This window comes from Lithobates pipiens, unplaced genomic scaffold (assembly GCF_037356315.1).
Source record: "Lithobates pipiens isolate NorthernLeopardFrog02 unplaced genomic scaffold, aLitPip1_a1.2 Scaffold_18, whole genome shotgun sequence".
Lineage (NCBI taxonomy): Eukaryota > Metazoa > Chordata > Amphibia > Anura > Ranidae > Lithobates > Lithobates pipiens.
This window is the reverse complement of record NW_027507758.1, coordinates 599,921,825-599,941,235: the sequence shown is the minus strand read 5'-3', so window position 1 is coordinate 599,941,235 and position 19,411 is coordinate 599,921,825. Positions and strand designations below refer to the sequence as shown.

At 44.4% G+C, this 19,411-nt stretch overlaps 1 protein-coding gene across 3 annotated transcripts in view; it reads left to right on the top strand.

Annotated features, from left to right (window-relative positions):
* Positions 1-19,411, top strand: part of EFR3B (EFR3 homolog B) — a 385,565-nt gene that overhangs the window by 274,346 nt on the left and 91,808 nt on the right. For all 3 annotated transcript variants that reach the window (XM_077489234.1, XM_077489235.1, XM_077489236.1), the window contains one exon: positions 12,608-12,758. In XM_077489234.1, coding sequence (XP_077345360.1) covers positions 12,608-12,758 — 151 coding nt within the window. The remainder of the gene's footprint in view (positions 1-12,607; positions 12,759-19,411) is intronic.

Sequence of the window (19,411 nt, the reverse complement as noted above, 5' to 3'; positions counted from 1 at the left end):
ATAACCTAACCCTACTTCAATCTTCTCCACAACTTTATCCCTGACCGGTCTGGTGTGTTCCTTCACTTTCGCATGATGCTGTTTGTTCACTGAGGTTTTCTAATGCCACGTACACGCGATCAGACTAGGACAACCCACTGGACTTGCCGAACGAGCGGACCTGCACACACACGACCGGACTTTTCCGGCGGACTATGGCGGGGGACTGCGTAAAGTCCGTTCATTTTGAACATGGCTCCAGGTAGATGGAACTAGTGAAGGAAGTCAATGTCGCCGCCTCCATCGATGAGATTGACACCTCGATAGCCCCGTCACCTGGTATGGATTTAAAGGGGAACCCCTATGCTGAAAAAACTGCGTGGGGGTTCCCCCCCCCCAAAGTCCATAGCAGACCCTTATCCGAGCATGCAGCCCCGCCGGTCAGGAAAGGGGGTGGGGACGAGTGAGCGCCCCCCTCCTGAGCCGTACCAGACCGTGTGCCCTCAACATGGGGGGGTGCTTTGGGAAAGGGGGGGCCATCTTGATGAGGACAAGGGCCTCTTCCCGACAACCCTGGCCATTGGTTGTTGGGGTCTGCGGGCGGGGGGCTTATCAGAATCCGGGAGCCCCCTTTAATAAGGGGGCCCCCAGATTCTGGCCCCCTACCCTATGTGAATGAGTATGGGGTACGATGTACCCCTACCCATTCACCTGAGAAAAAAGTGTACATAAAAAAAAAAACACAACACAGGTTTTTAAAGTACTTTATTAGACAGCTGCGGGGGTCTTCTTCCGTCTTCATGGGGTCTTCTCGCTGGGCTTCTGCTCTTTTGCTAGCTCTTTTACTAGCGGAGCAGCTCGACTTTCTCCTTCGTCGCCGCCGCCGTCCGTGGGTCTTCTTCCGACTTCGGCGGCCTTGTCCCGCTCTTCGGTTCTTCTTGCCGGGCCTCTGCTTTCTACTTCCAGCTCTTTAACTAGCGCTGGTCTGGTCTTGTCGCTGCCGCCGTCTTCTTCTTCTTCTTCTCCTCTTCTTCTTCTTCCTTCCAATGGTAACATGATGCTCTCTCTCCAGCCTTAATGACAGGGACGCGTTGTCTGGCGACTTATATAGGGATAAGGGGCGGGGTCACCATGTGATGTCACATGGTGACCCCGCCCCTTATTATGTCACAGTCCCAGCATTCCCTGGGGCTGAGACATCATAAGAGGTGGGGTCACCATGCGACATCACCCGATGACCCCGCCCCTTATCCATATATAAGTCGCCACACAATGCGTCCCATTAAGGCTGGAGAGAGCATCATGTCAACATCGGAAAGAAGAATAAGAAGACGGCGGCGGCGACAGCGACAAGACTGGGCCAACGCTAGTTAAGAAGAAGGAAGAAGAAAGCGGAGGCCCGGCAAGAAGAACCGAAGAGTGGGCAAGACCCCCGAAGTTGGAATAAGACCCCCGAAGTCGGAAGAAAACCCCTGGACGGCGGCGGTGGCGACGAAGGAGAAAGCCGGGCTCCTCTGCTAGTAAAAGAGCTAGCAAAAGAGCAGAAGATAGCAGAGGAGCCCGGCAAGAAGACCCCATGAAGACGGAAGAAGACCCCCGGAGCTGTCTAATAAAGCACTTTAACCTCCCTGGCAGTATGATTATTTCTGATTTTAGGTGCTGAAAGCGGTACCATTATTTTGCATGGAAATTTGCCGTTTTATATTGTAGGCCTGAAATTCTTAGGAATAACTCATCCCGGGTATGATAGTAGTTTGAAACACAAAATCATAAATTATAATATAATAAATAACTATAAATAATAATAACAAATAATAATATAATAATAATAAAAAATATTCAATAATGTAATCAAATCAAAAACACTGAAACTTGCTCAGTTGCAGAATTGTCGCTGTCATTAGATTTAGTGTTTGATGACGAATTTCCCTCAATTCTGCAAGTGATTATAATTTATTATCACTGTTTTCTAGATGGACTATAACCACTTTTGACATAAAGGGACACTTTTTGGTGGCTATGGACAATCTCCAAATTCCAGGCAGAAAAAACAGTATTTATAATATAAAACTACATGCAGGGCACTGCACAGACCACTAGGGACAAAGGGGGTGTGTCATTTTTTTTATACAGTACTGTAATCTGTATGTGTATTGTGTGTTTTTACTTTTTTTAATTTGGCGCCGATCTCCGCTCCCGTGCATCGTAACGTCGCAGGGAACGGAGCTCATCGGCAGTCGGTCACTGTGTGAATCGAGCGGAGGACGGCTCGCACACACAGCGGGGAGGACATCGCAGGATCCAGGGGATAAGGTAAGTAACTTTCCCTGTATCCTGCAATGCGATCCCGAGTCTGGCTCGGTGTTACTGCTTATGGTACTGAAATTCCACCCCGAGCCAGACTCGGGATTACCGCCAGAGGGGTTAAAAACCTGTGGTTTTTCTTTTTGGAGCCACGTTCAAAATTAACGGACTTTACTCCGTGTGTGGGCAAGTCCGTTCATTTCAAAATGTCCGGCAGACTAGCCCACACACGGGCAAATTGTCCAAAGGACCCTGGTCCGCCGGATCGTGTGTACGCGGCATAACACATCCCTGAGAGCTTCACCAAGCAGCTCTATTTATACTGAGATTAAATTACACACAGGTGGATTCTATTTACTATTTTTACTAAGAAGGCAATTGTTTCCACTAGATTTTAGTTAGGGGGTATCAGAGTAAAGGGGGCTGAATACAAATTCACGCCACACTTTTCAGATATTTATTTGTAAAAATGTTTGAAAACCATTTATCATTTTCCTTCCACTTCAGAATTATGTGCCACTTTTGTGTTGGTCTATCACATAAAATCCCAATAAAATAAGTTTTTGGTTGTAACATGACAAAATGTGGGAAATTTCAAGGGGTATGAATTATTTTTCAAGGCACTATAAGTACAATACAAAGTGATATTTTTAGCAATTTTGTATTGTAGGAAGATAACATGGTTTAAGCTGTATTTCACATTTATATATATATTTTTTTTATAAATTAAATCTATTCTTTTAACAAATGCAGGCAATGTGCTTTGCTTTGGGAAAGAATGTATTTGCTAAAATTGTCAAAAATTGATTTTTGTGCATTCTGTAAGCTTTCTATGACCCACAAATGCATTTTAATTGCGTTTTATAATTTCACTGGTGACAAAACAATCAATACCTGGTTACATACATTGCTTCTGAGGATGAGAGTGCCCTAGTATTCAACATTTAAATGTGTTTTAGATATAGATCGTTTAATGAGATTGTGTAGTGAAACATAGAAGAGTGATGGCAAAAAAAAGGCTAAATGGTCTATTGAGTTCCCGCCCCCCCCCCCTCCCATTTTTTTAACCTTTTCATGTGAGCATAGACCTCACTTTTACAGACTCCCTCTTTCGATAAAATAATACTTTCTAAGGTTAGTTTTAGACTTCCCTTCTGCTAGTTTGAGATCTTGTCCCTGTGTTCTTAATGTCAGCTTCATACTGAAAATATTGTTCTCCTAAACCTTATTCATAGTACCCTTTATGTGTTTAAAGATTTCCCTTTATGTGTTTAAAGATTTCAGTCTTGTCTTACTTTTTCTTTCTTTTCTCAAACCTTAGGCCCCTTTCACACATGCGGACGGTATGTCCGTATTTCATCCATCCGTTTGCGGATTAAATACGGACATACATGCATCCCTATGGGATAGCGGGTGTCTGCGGATGAACATCCGCAGACACCCGTTATCGTCCGCCTCCGCAATTGTCCGATTCTGCAGACGCAGGAAAATCCTATTTTTCTATCCGTCTGCAGAGCAGATCGGATAAACAAGGACAGACGGTCCGTGCTCATCTGATCCCCATAAAGGAGAACGGAGAGCTGACAGGGCAGTCCCTGCACAGTGTGCAGAGACCGCCCTGTCCACCGCCGGCTCAGTGGGGACAACAGAGCAATCCCCGCTGAGCGAGCGGATCATCACGGGGCGGATCATTACTGTTCCATCCCGTGTGAAAGGGGCCTTACATACAAAGTCCTTGCGGTCTCTCGTCATATTAATTTATCCCTCGGACCTTTCACCATTTTTGTTGCCCATCTCTGAAATCTGGACTCATTCTGTCTTATTCATATCCTTTGTTAAGCGGGGGTTTCAGAACTGGACATAGTATTCTACATGAGGTCTAACTAAAGGTCTATGTAGGGGAATCAGGACCTCCTTGCTCCTGTTGGTGACCCCTCTAGTGATAACTAAAGATCTATATAGAGGAATCAGGACCTCCTTCCTCTTGCTGGAGATCCCTCTATTGTTATGAAGATCTATATAGAGGAATCAGGACTTCCTTCCTCCTGCTGACCCCTCTAGTGATATAAAAATCTATATAGGGAAATCAGGACCTCCTTCCTCCTGCTGGTGACCCCTCTAGTGATATAAAAATCTATATAGGGAAATCAGGACCTCCTTCTTACTGCTGGTGATCCCTCTAGTGATATAAAGCTATATATAGAGGAGCCAGGACCTTGTTCTCGCTGATGGAGATCCCTCTAGTGATATAAAGATCTATATAGAGGAATCAGGACCACCTTCCTCCTGCTGGTGATCTGTCTAATAATATAAAGATCTATATAGAGGAATTAGGACTTCCTTTTTCCTGCTGAAGATCTCTCTACTGATATAGAGATCAACGGTATCTCCCAAAAGTGAGTACACCCCTCACATTTTTTTTAAATAGTTTATTATATATTTTCATGTGACAACACTGAAGAAATTACACTTTTCTACAATGTAAAGTAGTGAGTGTACAGCTTGTATAACAGTGTAAATTTGCTGTCCCCTCAAAATAGCTTAACACACAGCCATTAAGGTCTAAATCTCTGGTGACAAAAGTGAGTACATCCCTAAGTAAAAATGTCCAAATTGGGCCCAAAGTGTCAATATGTTGTATGGCCACCATTATTTTCTAGCACTCCCTTAACACTCTTGGACATGAAGTTCACCAGAGCTTCACAGGTTGCCACCGAAGTCCTCTTCCACTCCTCCATGACAACATCACAGAGCTGGTGGATGTTAGAAACCTTGCGCTCCTCCACCTTCCTGTTTGAGGATGCCCAACAGATGCTCAATAGGGTTTAGGTCTGGAGACATGCTTGACTTGCATCACCTTTACCCTCAGCTAGTTAAGCAAGGTCGTGTTCATCTTGGAGGTGTGTTTGGGATTGTTATCATGTTGGAATACTGCCCTGCGGCCCAGTCTCTGAAGGGAGGGGATCATGCTCTGCTTCAGTATGTCACAGTACATGTTGGCATTCATGGTTACCTCAATGATCTGTAGCTCCCCAGTGCCGGCAGCACTAATTCAGCCCCAGACCATGACACTCCCACCATCATGCTTGACTGTAGGCAAGATACACTTGTCTATGTACTCCTCACCTGGTTGCCGCCACACACGCTTGACACCATCTGAACCAAATAAGTTTATCTTGGTCTCATCAGACCACAGGACATGGTTCCAGTAATCCATGTCCTTAGTCTGCTTGTCTTCAGCAAACTGTTTGCAGGCTTTCTTGTGCATAACCTTTAGAAGAGGCTTCCTTCTGGGACAGCCATGTAGACCAATTTGACCCCCCACCCCTTCAACCTCTGCAGCAATGCTGGCAGCACTCATACATCTATTTCCCAAAGACAACCTCTGGATATGACGCTGAGCACGTGCACTCAACTTCTTTGGTCGACCATGGCGAGGCCTGTTCTGAGGTGAACATGTCCTGTTAAACCGCAATATGGTCTCGGCCACCGTGCTGCAGCTCAGTTTCAGGGTCTTGGCAATCTTCTTATATCCTAGGCCATCTTTATGTAGAGCAACAATTCTTTTTTTTCAGATCCTCAGAGAGTTCTTTGCCATGAGGGGCCATGTTGAACTTCCAGTGACCAGCATGAGAGAGTGAGAGCGATAAAACCAAATTTAGCACACCTGAGACCTTGTAACACTAACGAGTCACATGACATTGAGGAGGGAGAATGGCTAATTGGGCCCAATTTGGACATTTTCACTTAGTGGTGTACTCACTTTTGTTGACAGTGGTTTAGGCCGCGTACACACGGGCGGACTGTTCGCCCAACTTTGTCCGCTGAACAGTGTTTGGGCGGACAGTCCGCTCGTGTGTGGGCTTTCAGCGGACAGTTTCAGCGGACAGTTTGACGGACAAGGTTTTTCGGAATTTCCGAAAAACTGTCCGCTGAAACCTTGTTTCAGCGAACAGTCCGCTCGTGTGTAGGCTTGTTCGTCAAACAAAGTTGCGCGCATGCTCAGAAAGGATTTTCACGCCGAAAGTTATAATGCAGTGTATAGGACGTCGTATTTTTCGTCCCGTCGTACGTGCCGTTCACGTCATCGCGCACGGTTTCAGCAAACTGTTCGTCCGTCGTGTGTGGCCATGTCCGTCCATGCTAAGTTTGAGCGGACTGTTTGCCGAAACTGTTTGACGGACAAAGTTGGGCGAACAGTCCGCGCGTGTGTACGCGGCCTTAGACATTAATGGCTGTGTGTTGAGTTATTTTGAGGGGACAGCAAATTTACACTGTTATACAAGCTGTACACTCACTACTTTACATTGTAGCAAAGTGTCATTTCTTCAGTGTTGTCACATAAAAGATAGAAGAAAATTTTGTGAGATACTGTATATAGAGGAATCAGGACCTCCTTCCTCCTGCTGGTGATCCCTTTAGTGATATTAAACATTTATATAGAGTTATCAGGACCTCCTTCTTTCTGCTGGTGATCCTCCTAGTGATGCACCCCAGAATTCTATCCATTTTCTCCACTGCCAGTCCACGTGGTAAGCACATTTTTTAATCATCCTAAATAAGCGCCCCCCACGTCTTTTATAAAGGATTTAATCATGCCCCCCCTCCTTCTTTTCTTGAGACTTTACATATGAAGTTCCTGCAGTCTCTCTAGATATGTATTATCCCTCAGAGCTTTCACCATACTGTCACCCGTGGTTTTGGTGAGGTGTTTTCCATTTTTTTTATAGGTTTAGGAACGGACATATGCATAGTTCAATCTCATTTTAGTACCCATTCATGCCCTATAAATTAGGCTCCCAGTAATGCACTTCACACGGCCTTAATAAGAACCCACAGGACTTCATACATCAGTTTTGCCAACTGTTTTATAGTAGGTTGTAAGGCCTGCTAACATTCTCTGCAGCCTGGCTAAATGTATTCCTGATTGAATTCAAGGTAGTAACTGGTAACCAACAGTGGCAGTCAATGCAATTTGGCACAAGCAACAATATGTTGCAGTTATTTTCTTTGGCAGCTCCCCAACAACATCTCACCCCCATGCGCCAAGCTCTCTATTCTGAATTGAACTGGAAAGGAATGCAGCCTTCAGCAACTCCAGGCACAGCCCGACATCTGATGTTCAGCAATAGTAGGCTATGGGGTCTTGGGGCCCTTCATACCTGTGCGGCCCAATGCAGCGTGTTAAGGCGGTCCATTCATTTCTAAATAATATAATATATTGCAGCTTACCAGTTCTTAGATGAGTTATCTGCATTTTTTTCCCCTAGGCTTTTTTACTTTTAATTTTACCTGCCAGTAACGCCTTTCCCATCCTAGGGTGACAATGCTCATTCGCTGTACTGTATCTAAGGAGCAGGTGCGGGGTCATCCTTGGACAAGAGTGTTAGGACTTCAGAACACCTCCTCTTGTACTCATCTCTGTAACATAGAGGGGGGCGGGGGGGGGGGGGGGGTGTTCTGTAGTTCACAACTCCACAGTTGGCAACAAGAGGAAATAATGATGGGTTTTCACCATTTCCTCACGTATCCAAAAGTGAAAAAATGTGTTGCTACAGGTACACCCCGAGGGACATCAAACAAATTAGTGACAGAATTGAATGTAAATCAGTTAGTAAAGTCTTTGAGACAGTGTATTTGTTACCCCTGCTCCCATAATTCTAGGCAGTCAATTGAGACATTTGCACAAGTCTCTGTCAGAATTACTACTGTGGATAAAACAGAATTTCACTGTAGTCCAGCCTTTCTCAACCGGGGTTTCCTCCAGAAATTAGCAATTTCTTCCTTTTAGATAGGTGACCACTGACAATGACCTTTTTCAGCAATATGTGAGGGCAGTGCCGTAACTAGAACCTCCAAGGCCCCAATGCAAGAAACCATGAAGGGCCCCCCTGAACCCCAGCCAGGGCCCTTCCCTCCGAGCCCGGCGGTGGAACTCCAGGGCGTGGTCACAGGTATGACCTTTGTGAGCCCTGTAGTTCCACCACTGGTATCAGTAGTTTTTTTTTATTTATTTTTTTTTATTTTTAGGTGCCCCATTGGGGGACTGTCCCTAGGCAGGATGGGGTCCCCGTCCCCAGAAGAGATGAGGTCCTTTTCTCCAGGGCAGATGAAGTTGCAGACATCGGACTGAGCGGCAATGCATGGAGCAGGAGAGGGGTACTCTGAGGAGCCGGCCGAGGACACAGGTCTCGCAGGGAATGCACAACTAAAGAGCAGCCAGTGCGATAGTCGAGCATGGAGCTCTGCTAGTCACCCTCCACCTCCAGCCACCCGTGTGCATGGTGCACTGGTACCCTTAGCTGCCTATGCTGCTGCCAGCCATATGTAGAGGGGGCTGCATGGGCCCCCTGCATCACAGGGCCCGGTTGCAGTCGCGACTGCTGCACCCCCTATAGTTACTCCCCTGTGTGAGGGGGTATTCTTCACACTGACCGCCAATATAAGGGACATGCTTCCCACGGTTCACTAATGTAGTTAGTGGACATTCTACCAAACTAACCAAAAACATAATAAGCATTATCTCCATGGACCACTAAGGCAAAAAGCATTATTTCCACTGACCACTAATGTAAAAACATTCTATCTACTGACAACCTTTGTTAGGATTAAGCCGCGTACACACGAGAGGACTGTCCGTCCAACTTAGTCCGCCGAAACACATTTCAGCGGACAGTCCACTCGTGTGTGGGCTTCAGTGGACTTTTTCAGCGGACAGTCTGGCGGACTAAGTCTTTCGGAATTTCCGTAATATTGTCAGTCCAACTTTGGTTTCAGCGGACAGTCCGCTCGTGAGTAGGCTAGTTGGACGGACTAAGTATGGCGCATGCTCAGAAAGGATTTACACGGCGGAAGGTTGCATTGCTGAGTATTGGACGTCCTATTTCTAGTCCCGTCGTACGTGCTGTACACGTCATCGCGCAAGCTTTCAACGGACTGTCTGTTCATCGTGTGTGGTCAAGTCCGTTCATTCAAAAGTAGGACTGACTGTCCGTCGGATTGTCTGACGGACTTAGTTGGCCAGACAGTCCGCCCGTGTGTACGCGGCTTTATTCTTCCCACTGACCACCAATGTAATCATCATTCTTCCCACTGATGAGTAATGTAATGAGCATTGTAAAAAATGAATATAAGGCGCATTCTTCCCAATAGTCACCAATGTAAGAAGCATTTTTCCCACTGACCACCACTGTAAGGTGTGATCTTCCAAATGATCACCAATGGAAGGGACATTCTTCTCACTGACCTTCAATGTACGGAGCATTCTTCCTACTAACCACCAATGTAATGAGGTCCCTGTTGTAATTATCCCCAATGTAAGGTGACTCTTCTCCAACTGACCACCAAAGCAAGGAGCATTTTTCCCACTGACTACCAGTGTAAGGGGTATTCTTTCTACTGACCACCAATGTAATGGGCTTCTGTATCCAATGCCACCAATTTAAGGTTGTTCTTCTCCCACTGACCCCCAATCTGAGGGGACGCTTTCCCACTGACCACCAATGTGAGGTGTTTTCTTCCAAATGATCACCAATATAAGGGACATTCTTCTCACTGACCTCCACTGTAAGGAGCATTCTTCCCACTGACCACCAATGTAATGAGGCCCCTGTTGTAATGATCCCCAATGTAAGTTGACTGGCCACCAAAGCAAGGAGCATTGTTCCCACCAGTGTGAGGGATATGTAATGCAATGTAATGGACCCCTGTATCAAATGTCACCAATTTAAGGTGGTTCTTCTCCCACTGATCACCAATCTGGGGGGACACTTTCCCACTGACCAACAATGTGGGGAACACTAATCATTTCCACTGTCTGCATTTCTTTTCTGACCATTATTATCTGTTTCCTTTCAATATTATTAATGAGAGTAATTTTGTTCTATAGAGTAGCTCTGAGCGTTTAGTATATTATAGTTTAGTATATGATGTCAATGTTCCATAAGCTGTAGATATAGTTTATATTAGCAGGGCTTTCCTGATTCCTAAAAGTTATTTTAAGGGTTCGCTGCAGTTGAAAAGGTCAGCAACAAACAGACACACAATGAGGATTTGGTCAGGGGGGTGATTTTTTTTTTCTGTGCTACTTTAGAATTTAATGAATAAAGTTCCCTAATTACAATAAATCTCTCCTATAATCTATCCTATGGCCTTTTTAGCATTGTCTTGCTGTGCTACAGAATTGATAAATCTCTCCCTGTCTTTTGGGAAGTCATTTTAAAATCCTGGCAGCTATGTGTTCCTTTGTCTTAAAGCGGTCATTTTTTTTCAACTTTCCATCTATTAAATCTTCTGCCCTTGTTTTAACTTTGGATAGTAAAACTTTTTTTTTAGCCAGTAAATACCTTAACCCATTCATGACTAAGCCTATTTTTGGCATTTGGTGTTTACAAGTTAAAATCCATATTTTTTGCTAGAAAATTACTTGGAACCCCCAAACGTTATATATATTTTTTTAGCAGAGACTCTAGAGAATAAAACGGCGATTGTTGCAATATTTTTTGTCACACGGTATTTGCGCAGCGGTGTTTTAAACGCAACTTTTTGGGAAAGGGGACACTTTCATGAATAATAAAAAAACAAAACAGTAAAATTAGCCCAATTTTTTTGCGTAATGTGAAAGATAATGTTACGCCGAGTAAATAGATACCAAACATGTCACACTTTATAATTGCACGCACTTGTGGATTGATGACAAAGTACGGTACCTAAAAATCTCAATAGGCGACGCTTTAAAAAGAATTTCCGGTTACCAGGTTAGCGTTACAGAGGAGGTCTAGTGCTAGAATTATTGCTCTCGCTCTGACGATCGCGGCGATACCTCACATGTGTGATTTGAACACCGCTTACATACGCGGGCGCGACTTCCGTATGCGTTTTCTTTGCTTCGCGAGCTCGCGGGGATGGCGGGCGCTTTAAAAAAAAAATTTTTTTTTTTTTTTTTATTTTATTTATTTTAAAATTACTAAATTGTTTAAAAAAATAAATAAATAAATTTGATCACTTCTATTGCTGTCACAAGGAATGTAAACATCCCTTGTGACAGTAATAGGTGGTGACAGGTACTCTTTATGGAGGGATCGGGGGTCTAAAAGACCCCCCCACCCCTCCTTTACACTTCAATGTATTCAGATCGCCGAAAACGTCGATTCTGAATACGTATATATTTTTAAAACCGGCGCCATTGACAGCCGAGTAAACGGGAAGTGACGTCATGACCCCTACCCATTCACCTGGGGAAAAAAAGTGTCAATAAAAAACCACACTACACCGATTTTTAAAGTAATTTATTAGGCAGCTCCGGGGGTCTCTTCCGACTTGAGGGGGGGTCTCTTCTGACTTCTCCGCTCTCTCCGGCCTCCTCTCCGCGCTCTCCGGTTCTTCTCCCAGGCTCCGGTGTCTTCTGCTCTTTTGTCCGCTCCTTTGCTAGCGGTGGCCCGGTCTTCTCCGTCATCTTCTTTCCTCTACTCTTCTTCCGATGTCGACAAGACACTCTCTCCTGATGTAATGCCGTCTGCGTTGTACACAACGACTTATATAGGCATGGGTCGTGGTCACTGTGTGATGTCATTCGGTGACCCCGCCCTTTATGGCATCACCGCCCGAGGCATGATGGGGCGGTGACGTCATAAGGGGGCCGGGTCACCGGATGACACCACCCGGTGACCACGCCCCATGCCTATATAAGTCGTTGCACACCGCGCACACGGGATTACATCGGGAGAGAACGTCGTGTCGACATAGGGCTGAAGTAGGATCAAAGTCGGACCAAAGTAGTGGAGGGAGCATTTTCAGAGTCGGACCAACATGTGTCAGACCAGTCAAGACAGCTCCCATAGGGAAACATTGATTTTCACATGTATTGCGACATGAGCTCCCAATGTCGGAGCGTTTGTCACACCAGTGTAAACCCGGCCTTAAGTGCTCCTAATATCAACTCCTTACCTGTATAGAAGACACCCGAAAGTCAGAAATCTTGCTGATTGATAGGGGATCAAATACTTATTTCACTCATTAAAATGCAAATCAATTCATAACTTCTTAGAAATGCGTTTTTCTGCATGTTTTTGTTGTTATTCTGTCTCTCACTGTTAAAATAAACCTACCATTAAAATTATAGACTGATCCTTTCTTTGTCAGTGGGCAAATGTACAGAATCAGCAGGGGATCAAATACTTTTTTCCCCTCACTGTATATATAAAATAATATGCAAAGTGATTGGAGGGAAGCTTCAGAATGGCAAAGATGTTTTTTTTATTACAAATTATGTGAGCAGACTGCAGTTCCTCTTTAATAATGATTCATCCTCATCTTCTTCTTTTAGCTATGTCTGCATTGCCATGGAGGCCCTGGACCAGCTCCTGATGGCCTGTCACTGTCAGAGCATCAACCTGTTCGTGGAGAGCTTTCTCAAGATGGTGGCCAAACTCTTGGAATCAGAAAAGCCAAACCTCCAGATTCTAGGAACAAACTCGGTAAGCAGCCCATTATGAAATAATTTTTTCCATCTTGTGATCATGAGGTGGAGGCAATCTAGTGTCGCTGATGTTGTGTGCTCCAATCAGCGCGTCGCATTTTGTGTAAAAATATGTTAGCATTAATCTTTGGGGTTAATTTACTAAAACTGGAGAGTGCAAAATCGAGTGCGGCTCTGAATAGAAAAACAACCTGAAATCTTTGTGGGGGGGAGTAAAAATAAAATAAAAAAATAATAATAATGTGGTTGCATAAGTGTGCACGCCCTCTTATAACTGGGGATGTAGCTGTGTTCAGAATTAAGCACATTCAAACTCAGTACACACCTGCCATCATTTAAGGTGCCTCTGATTAACCCCAAATAAAGTTCAGCTGTTCTAGTAGGTCTTTCCTGTCATTTCCTTAGTCTCATGCTACAGCAAAAGCCATGGTCCACAGAGAGCTTCCAAAGCATCAGAGGGATCTTCTTGTTGAAAGGTATCAGTCAGGAGAAGGGTACAAAAGAATTTCCAAGGCATTAGATATACCATGGAACACAATGAAGACAGTCGTCATCATCAAGTGGAGAAAATATGGCACAACAGGGACATTACCAAGAACTGGATGTCCCTCCAAAATTTATGAAAAGACGAGAAGAAAACTGGTCGGGGAGGCTGCCAAGAGGCCTACAGAAATATTAAAGGAGCTGCAGGAATATCTGGCAAGTACTGGCTGTGTGGTACAGGTGACAACAATCTCCCATATTCTTCATATGTCTGGACTATGGGGTAGATTGGCAAGATGAATGCCTTTTTTTATGAAGAAAAACATCCAAGTCCGACTAAATTTTGCAAAAACACATCTGAAGTCTCCCAAAAGCATGTGAGAACATGTGTTATGGTCTGATCAAACCAAGGTTGAACTTTTTGGCCATAGTTCCAAAATAAATGTTTGGCGTAGAAACAATACTACACATCACCAAAAAAACACCATAACCACCGTGAAACACGGTGGTGGCAGCATCATGCTTTTGGGGCTGTTTTTCTTCAGCTGGAGCCTGGGCCTTAGTCAAGGTGGAGGGAATGATGAACAGTTCCAAATACCAGTCAATATTGGCACAAAACCTTGCTAGAAAGCTGAACATGAAGAGGAACTTAATCTATAACAATGAACCAAAGCATATGTCCAAATCCACAAAGGAATGGCTTCACCAGAAGAAGACTAAAGTTTTGGAATGGGCCAGCGGGGGCCCAGACCTGAATCCGATTGAAAATCTGTGGGGTGATTGGAAGAGGGCTGTGCACAGGAGATGCCCTCACAATCTGGCAGATTTGGAGTGTTTTTGCAAAGAAGAGTGGGCAAATATTGCCAAGTCAGGATGTGCCATGCTGATGACTGAAGATGGCTGAAGACTGAGTGCTGTAAAAGCTTATGCAACCATATTATTTTAGTTTTACTTCCCTCCACCTAAAAGGTTTCAGGTTGTTGTTCAACTGAGTTGTACAGTTTATAAGTCACATTATAGGTGGAAAAAGTTCAGAAACCTGACATTTTAACGGGGGTGTGTAGACTTTTTATATCCACTGTATGTTTCAGAGCAAAAGTGTTCGTTAGGAAAATGAAATAAAATTGTGCAACCAAAAACCACCCCTTATATAATTCAAACACCAATGAGTTGCATCATACTCTTGCCATGATGTCACACTCCCTCCTCATTGGATTACCTTTACATAGGCATACATCTCTCCTTCAGTCCATCATCCGCCAATCCCTCCATTGACTTCCTCTCACCCAACAAATTCAATTTAAAATATTAACAACTTACAAAGCTATCCACAGTTTGGCCCCCAGCTACATAAGTACCTTGTTCCAAACTACCAGCCAAATTGTTCTCTTCATTCCTCCCAAGAAGACCTCCTACTCTCTAACTCCCTTGTTACCTCCTGCCATGCTCTTTTTCTGGACTTCTACTGAGCCCCCAATCCCCTGGAACTCCTTACCCCAACCAGTCCAGTTTATCGCCTATTCTGTCCCAAAAAAAAACCTTCTCTGTGGAGAAGCCTATGCCACCTCCACCTAACAAATGTACTTTTGTTTTCTGAATGTCATTTTGTTATGTACTGGATGTAAATCAGATGTAAAGGGAGGTATGGGGAGGTGAAAGGGTAAACAAACAATCCCACAATCAATCCCCAATCTACATGAATCTGCGGGCGATGATCTAGAACAGGGATATGCAATTAGTGGACTTCCAGCCATTGCAGAACTACAACTCCCATGAGGCATAGCAAGAATCTGCCAGCCATAAGCATGACACCCAGAGACAGAGGCATGATGGGATTTGTAGTTTTGCAACAGCTGGATGTCCGCTAATTGCATATCCCTGATCTAGAACATAAATGTCAAATACAAGGCCCGCAGGCCAAATCCGGCCTGCCAGGCCTTGTCATGTGGCCCTCCTGCCCAGTTTTGCAGCCAAAACATGACGGAATTCCACTCCGCCATCTCTGGCTCTCTCCCTTCGCTCCCACTCCCCGCTGTCACTTGTACACAGAGAAGTCTTCTGTGTTTACAAGGGACAGCTTTGTTTTCAGTGGCTTCTGAATGTAACTGATCCCTCATAGCGGGTATAGCAAGGACAGCTCTCCAGAATGTGAGAGCCAGAACAATCTCCATACAAGGTGAGGCAGAGCCACCTACAGATGGAGGTATAACAGAGGGAAATACATGGGTAGTAGAGAGAGCCGCCGACAGTGCGGTATCCCTGAACTCTGTACATAGTGACCCTTAAACCTTGCACTCTGTACTTAGTGTACCCTTAAGCCCTACACTCTGTATCAAACAAACTCCTGAACTCTGCACTCTACATAGTGCACCCCTAAACCCTGCACCCTGTACATAGTGCATCCTTAAACCCTGCACTCTGTATCAAACACACTTCTGAATTCTGCACTCTGTACACAGGGCACCCCTTAACCCTGCACTCTGTACATAACTAACTCCTGAACTCTGCACTTTGTACATAGCATAATCCTGAACTCTGTACTGTGTTTGTAGCGTACCCCAGATACAACCAGCCCTTTGAGGGCAACCATACTGCTAATGTGGCCCCTAATGATATTGCATTTGACACCTCTGATTTAGAACATTAGTTCCTTCTTCCTCCATTGTAAGAGGAAGGAGAAGTCTTTTAGATGTAAATGCTGCACTAATTATATCTGTGATCACTGTGATTGATCATCACAGCAATCACATGGTACAGAGCCACTCAGATCGGCTCTGAACACTGTGTCTATAAACTGAGCCATCCAATGACTGCTCGGTTCTCTGGCCGCCACATGATTTCTGCAGTGTTGCCTATTAATGGCACTACAGAAATAACCGCCCACCACTTCGCCATCAAAAACATATATTGGTAGATAAGTAGTTAAAGTGATTTTAAATCCTTTACTACCACTTTTACCTACAGGTACTGTAAGCCTATAATAAGGCTTACCTGTAGGTACCATGAACATCTCCTAAACTTGCACTGTTTAGGAGATATTCCCTATATCCGCTCGTGCCTTTTCTTCAGTAGCTGTGCCGTTACCGGCGGCACCCGCCCCGCATGTGCGGGAGTGATGTCATCGCGGTTCCGGGCCAATCACAGCGCCGGAGCCGCGAACCCAGAAGTAACTTCGGTAGAATATGTCTGCACTGTACTCGGGCTGATGCCGATCCAGGGCATTGTTTTAGAACAAAACAAGTAAGTATTTCATAATGAGCTAGTATGCGATGCATACTAGCTAAAGAGAAATGGGATACCTCCAGGCATACCTGCCCTTAATTTATCCATTGCTACATACTACATGATGGTAGAGTTAGGAACCATACTACACAGAGGGGCCTTGACGAGGCAGTACAGCTTCCACATATATTTGCAAATGTGTGCAACTAAACCCCCCCCCCCCCCCCACCCTTTTTTTAATCCCTCGACCAAAGCTGCAGGAATTGTGGAGGTTGAACTTGAAAGACACAACTTTGTTCAACCAATATATACAGTATATATATATATATATATATATATATATATATATATATATATAGTGTATATATACAGTATGTAGTTCTATAGAAGGCAACAATTTAGGAAATAAGGATCTTTGCAATGTCAGAGAGGTCACCTTTTATTCACAGGGTTTTAATCTCTATTTTAAATGAATTAATACATCATCTGTTTCGACGCCCACCGGCAGTATTATAGCTTGTGCCAACTCCTGTCGCTGTCATTTTTGCTGCACAGCTTGATCTGAATGTAGCTTTGGAGAACAATACAAGGATAATATTAAGACATGTGGGCGAGCTCGTGCCATAATGTGCTTGTATGAACAGCATACATGTACATTATGGAGCATTTACCTTGCAAGCGTGCCCTCCTCCAGCGCTGACCAATCTATGCTGGCAGTTGCTGCTCTGTTCGGTGTGGCTACTGCCAATCTCCTTTGCTGCTACTTCTTGATCCCCCACTGTCCTCTTCAGCCATAGGGCTGCCTCTGATGATGTAACTCCTGTTCATGTGCACAAAAGTGACCTCATCTCTGTTGTCTGGTAAGATTCCAGGAAGGAGTTAGAGTGCATATGACATGGCACACGCACTGAATTGTGTACACAGAAAAAAAAAAAAGAAAAACACAAACGGCAAGATAGAAGCTGTTTTTTGACAGAGACAGGATCAAATGTCTCATCTGCCAAAAAAAACCTTGCACTCTGTACTTAGTGCACCCTTAAACCTTGCACTCTGTACTTAGTGCACCCTTAAACCTTGCACTCTGTATCAAACACACTCCTGAACTCTGCACTCTACATAGCGCACCCCTAAACCCTGCACCTTGTACATAGTGCACCCTTAAACCTTGCACTCTGTACATAGCGCACCCTTAAACCCTGCACTCTGTATCAAACACACTCCTGAACTCTGCACTCTACATAGTACACCCCTAAACCTCGCACCTTGTACATAGTGCACCCTTAAACCCTGCACTCTGTACATAGTGCACCCTTAAACCCTGCACTCTGTATCAAACACACTCCTGAACTCTGCACACAGGGCACCCCTTAATCCTGCACTCTGTACATAATATACTCTTGAACTCTGCACACTTTGTACATAGCATAATCCTGAACTTTGTACTGTGCTTGTAGCGTACCCCAGATACAACCAGCCCTTTGAGGGCAACCATACTGCTTATGTGGCCCGTAATGATATTGCGTTTGACACCCCTCATTTAAAATAATAACAAACATGTCATACTTACCTCTCTGTGCAGTGGTTTTGCACAAAGCAGCCCGGATCCTCCTCTTCTCAGGTCCCTCGCCCAGCGCTCCTGACCCTTTCTCCTGCTGAGTGCAGTTTGCGATGGGGGCACCCGAGCCGTCCTGCTGCTCTATGTGTCCATTCAAACAGAGAGATGCAGCTCGGCCCTGCCCCCCCCCTCTCCTCATTGGCCTCACTGACATTGATTGATAGTAGCGGGAGACAGCGGTGTCTGCTGCTGTCTCAGCCAATGAGGAGGGAGAGTCCCCAGTGTTCTGAAAAATGTAATGATGGTTTAAAGGAAGTGGAAGTGACGTGGTTCGATTTTCTGCCGAGTTGCCTATTTTGTCAGGACATCGGTGTTGTGTCCAAACAGCAATTTGTGAAAATAAAATCTGCAATTCATGATGGTTTTAAGAAAATGGAAGTGACGTGGGTTGCAAATTCTGGTTCGACATTTTGTCAGAACATCGGCAACCGAATAGAGTCTGGTGCATGATATTATGAACAGAGATTGTTAAGCCGCTCCGAAACTAACCAAGAAAATGGCTGCCTCCGAGTCGCTGACAAGTTGGTCCTTGTTAGCCGCTGTGCTGTGAAAACAGCAAAATCTTCCTGTTCTGGACTGTATTCGGTAGCCAGTGTTGTGTCCAAATCAGCAATTACCAATGGTTTAAAGAAAGCGTAAGTGACGTGGTTCGATTTTTTGCAAAGTTGCCTATTTTGTCTGGACACCGGACAGCCGAGTCTCTCATGCAACATCACTGGATAGAGACGGGGCTCAGGTAAGTATTAGGGGGGCTGCTACACACAGAAGAATGCATTAAGAAAAAGACCCTTCTGCTTTTACAACTAATATTATAAACACCTATAATTAAGGCATATAAGAATTTAACATTTTTGTGTTAGTGGTCCTTTAAAGGGTAACTCCACTTTCCTGGGAAATAAAAAAAATAAAAATAATATAGTGTATACAATTGTGACACAAATCATATTGCAATTGAATGTTATTAAAAAATGACCTTTCCTTTTCAATCTGCAGCGTGGTCATTTTCTCTAAAATGCAATATGGCAACCTAACCTGGAGGAGTTATGTACACAGATGTTGTAATTTCCTGCCTGTGTGATTGGCTCACTGATTTTCCCAGTGGTCTGCACTAAGATACAAGCCAGATTTTGAGCATCCCCTGCAACAAAAGTGTCATTTTCGATGAAATACTCTCAAAAGGAAATCACGTCTAAAGGGAGGCAGACCCTGCCATTTTCCTCATTAGAGCCCAGGAGGTACAGCAGCTGATTGATAATTATGAAACCACTCCCATTAGATTCACTTTACACATGGGCACAGATAAACAAACAGATATTCCCTCAGAATAATAA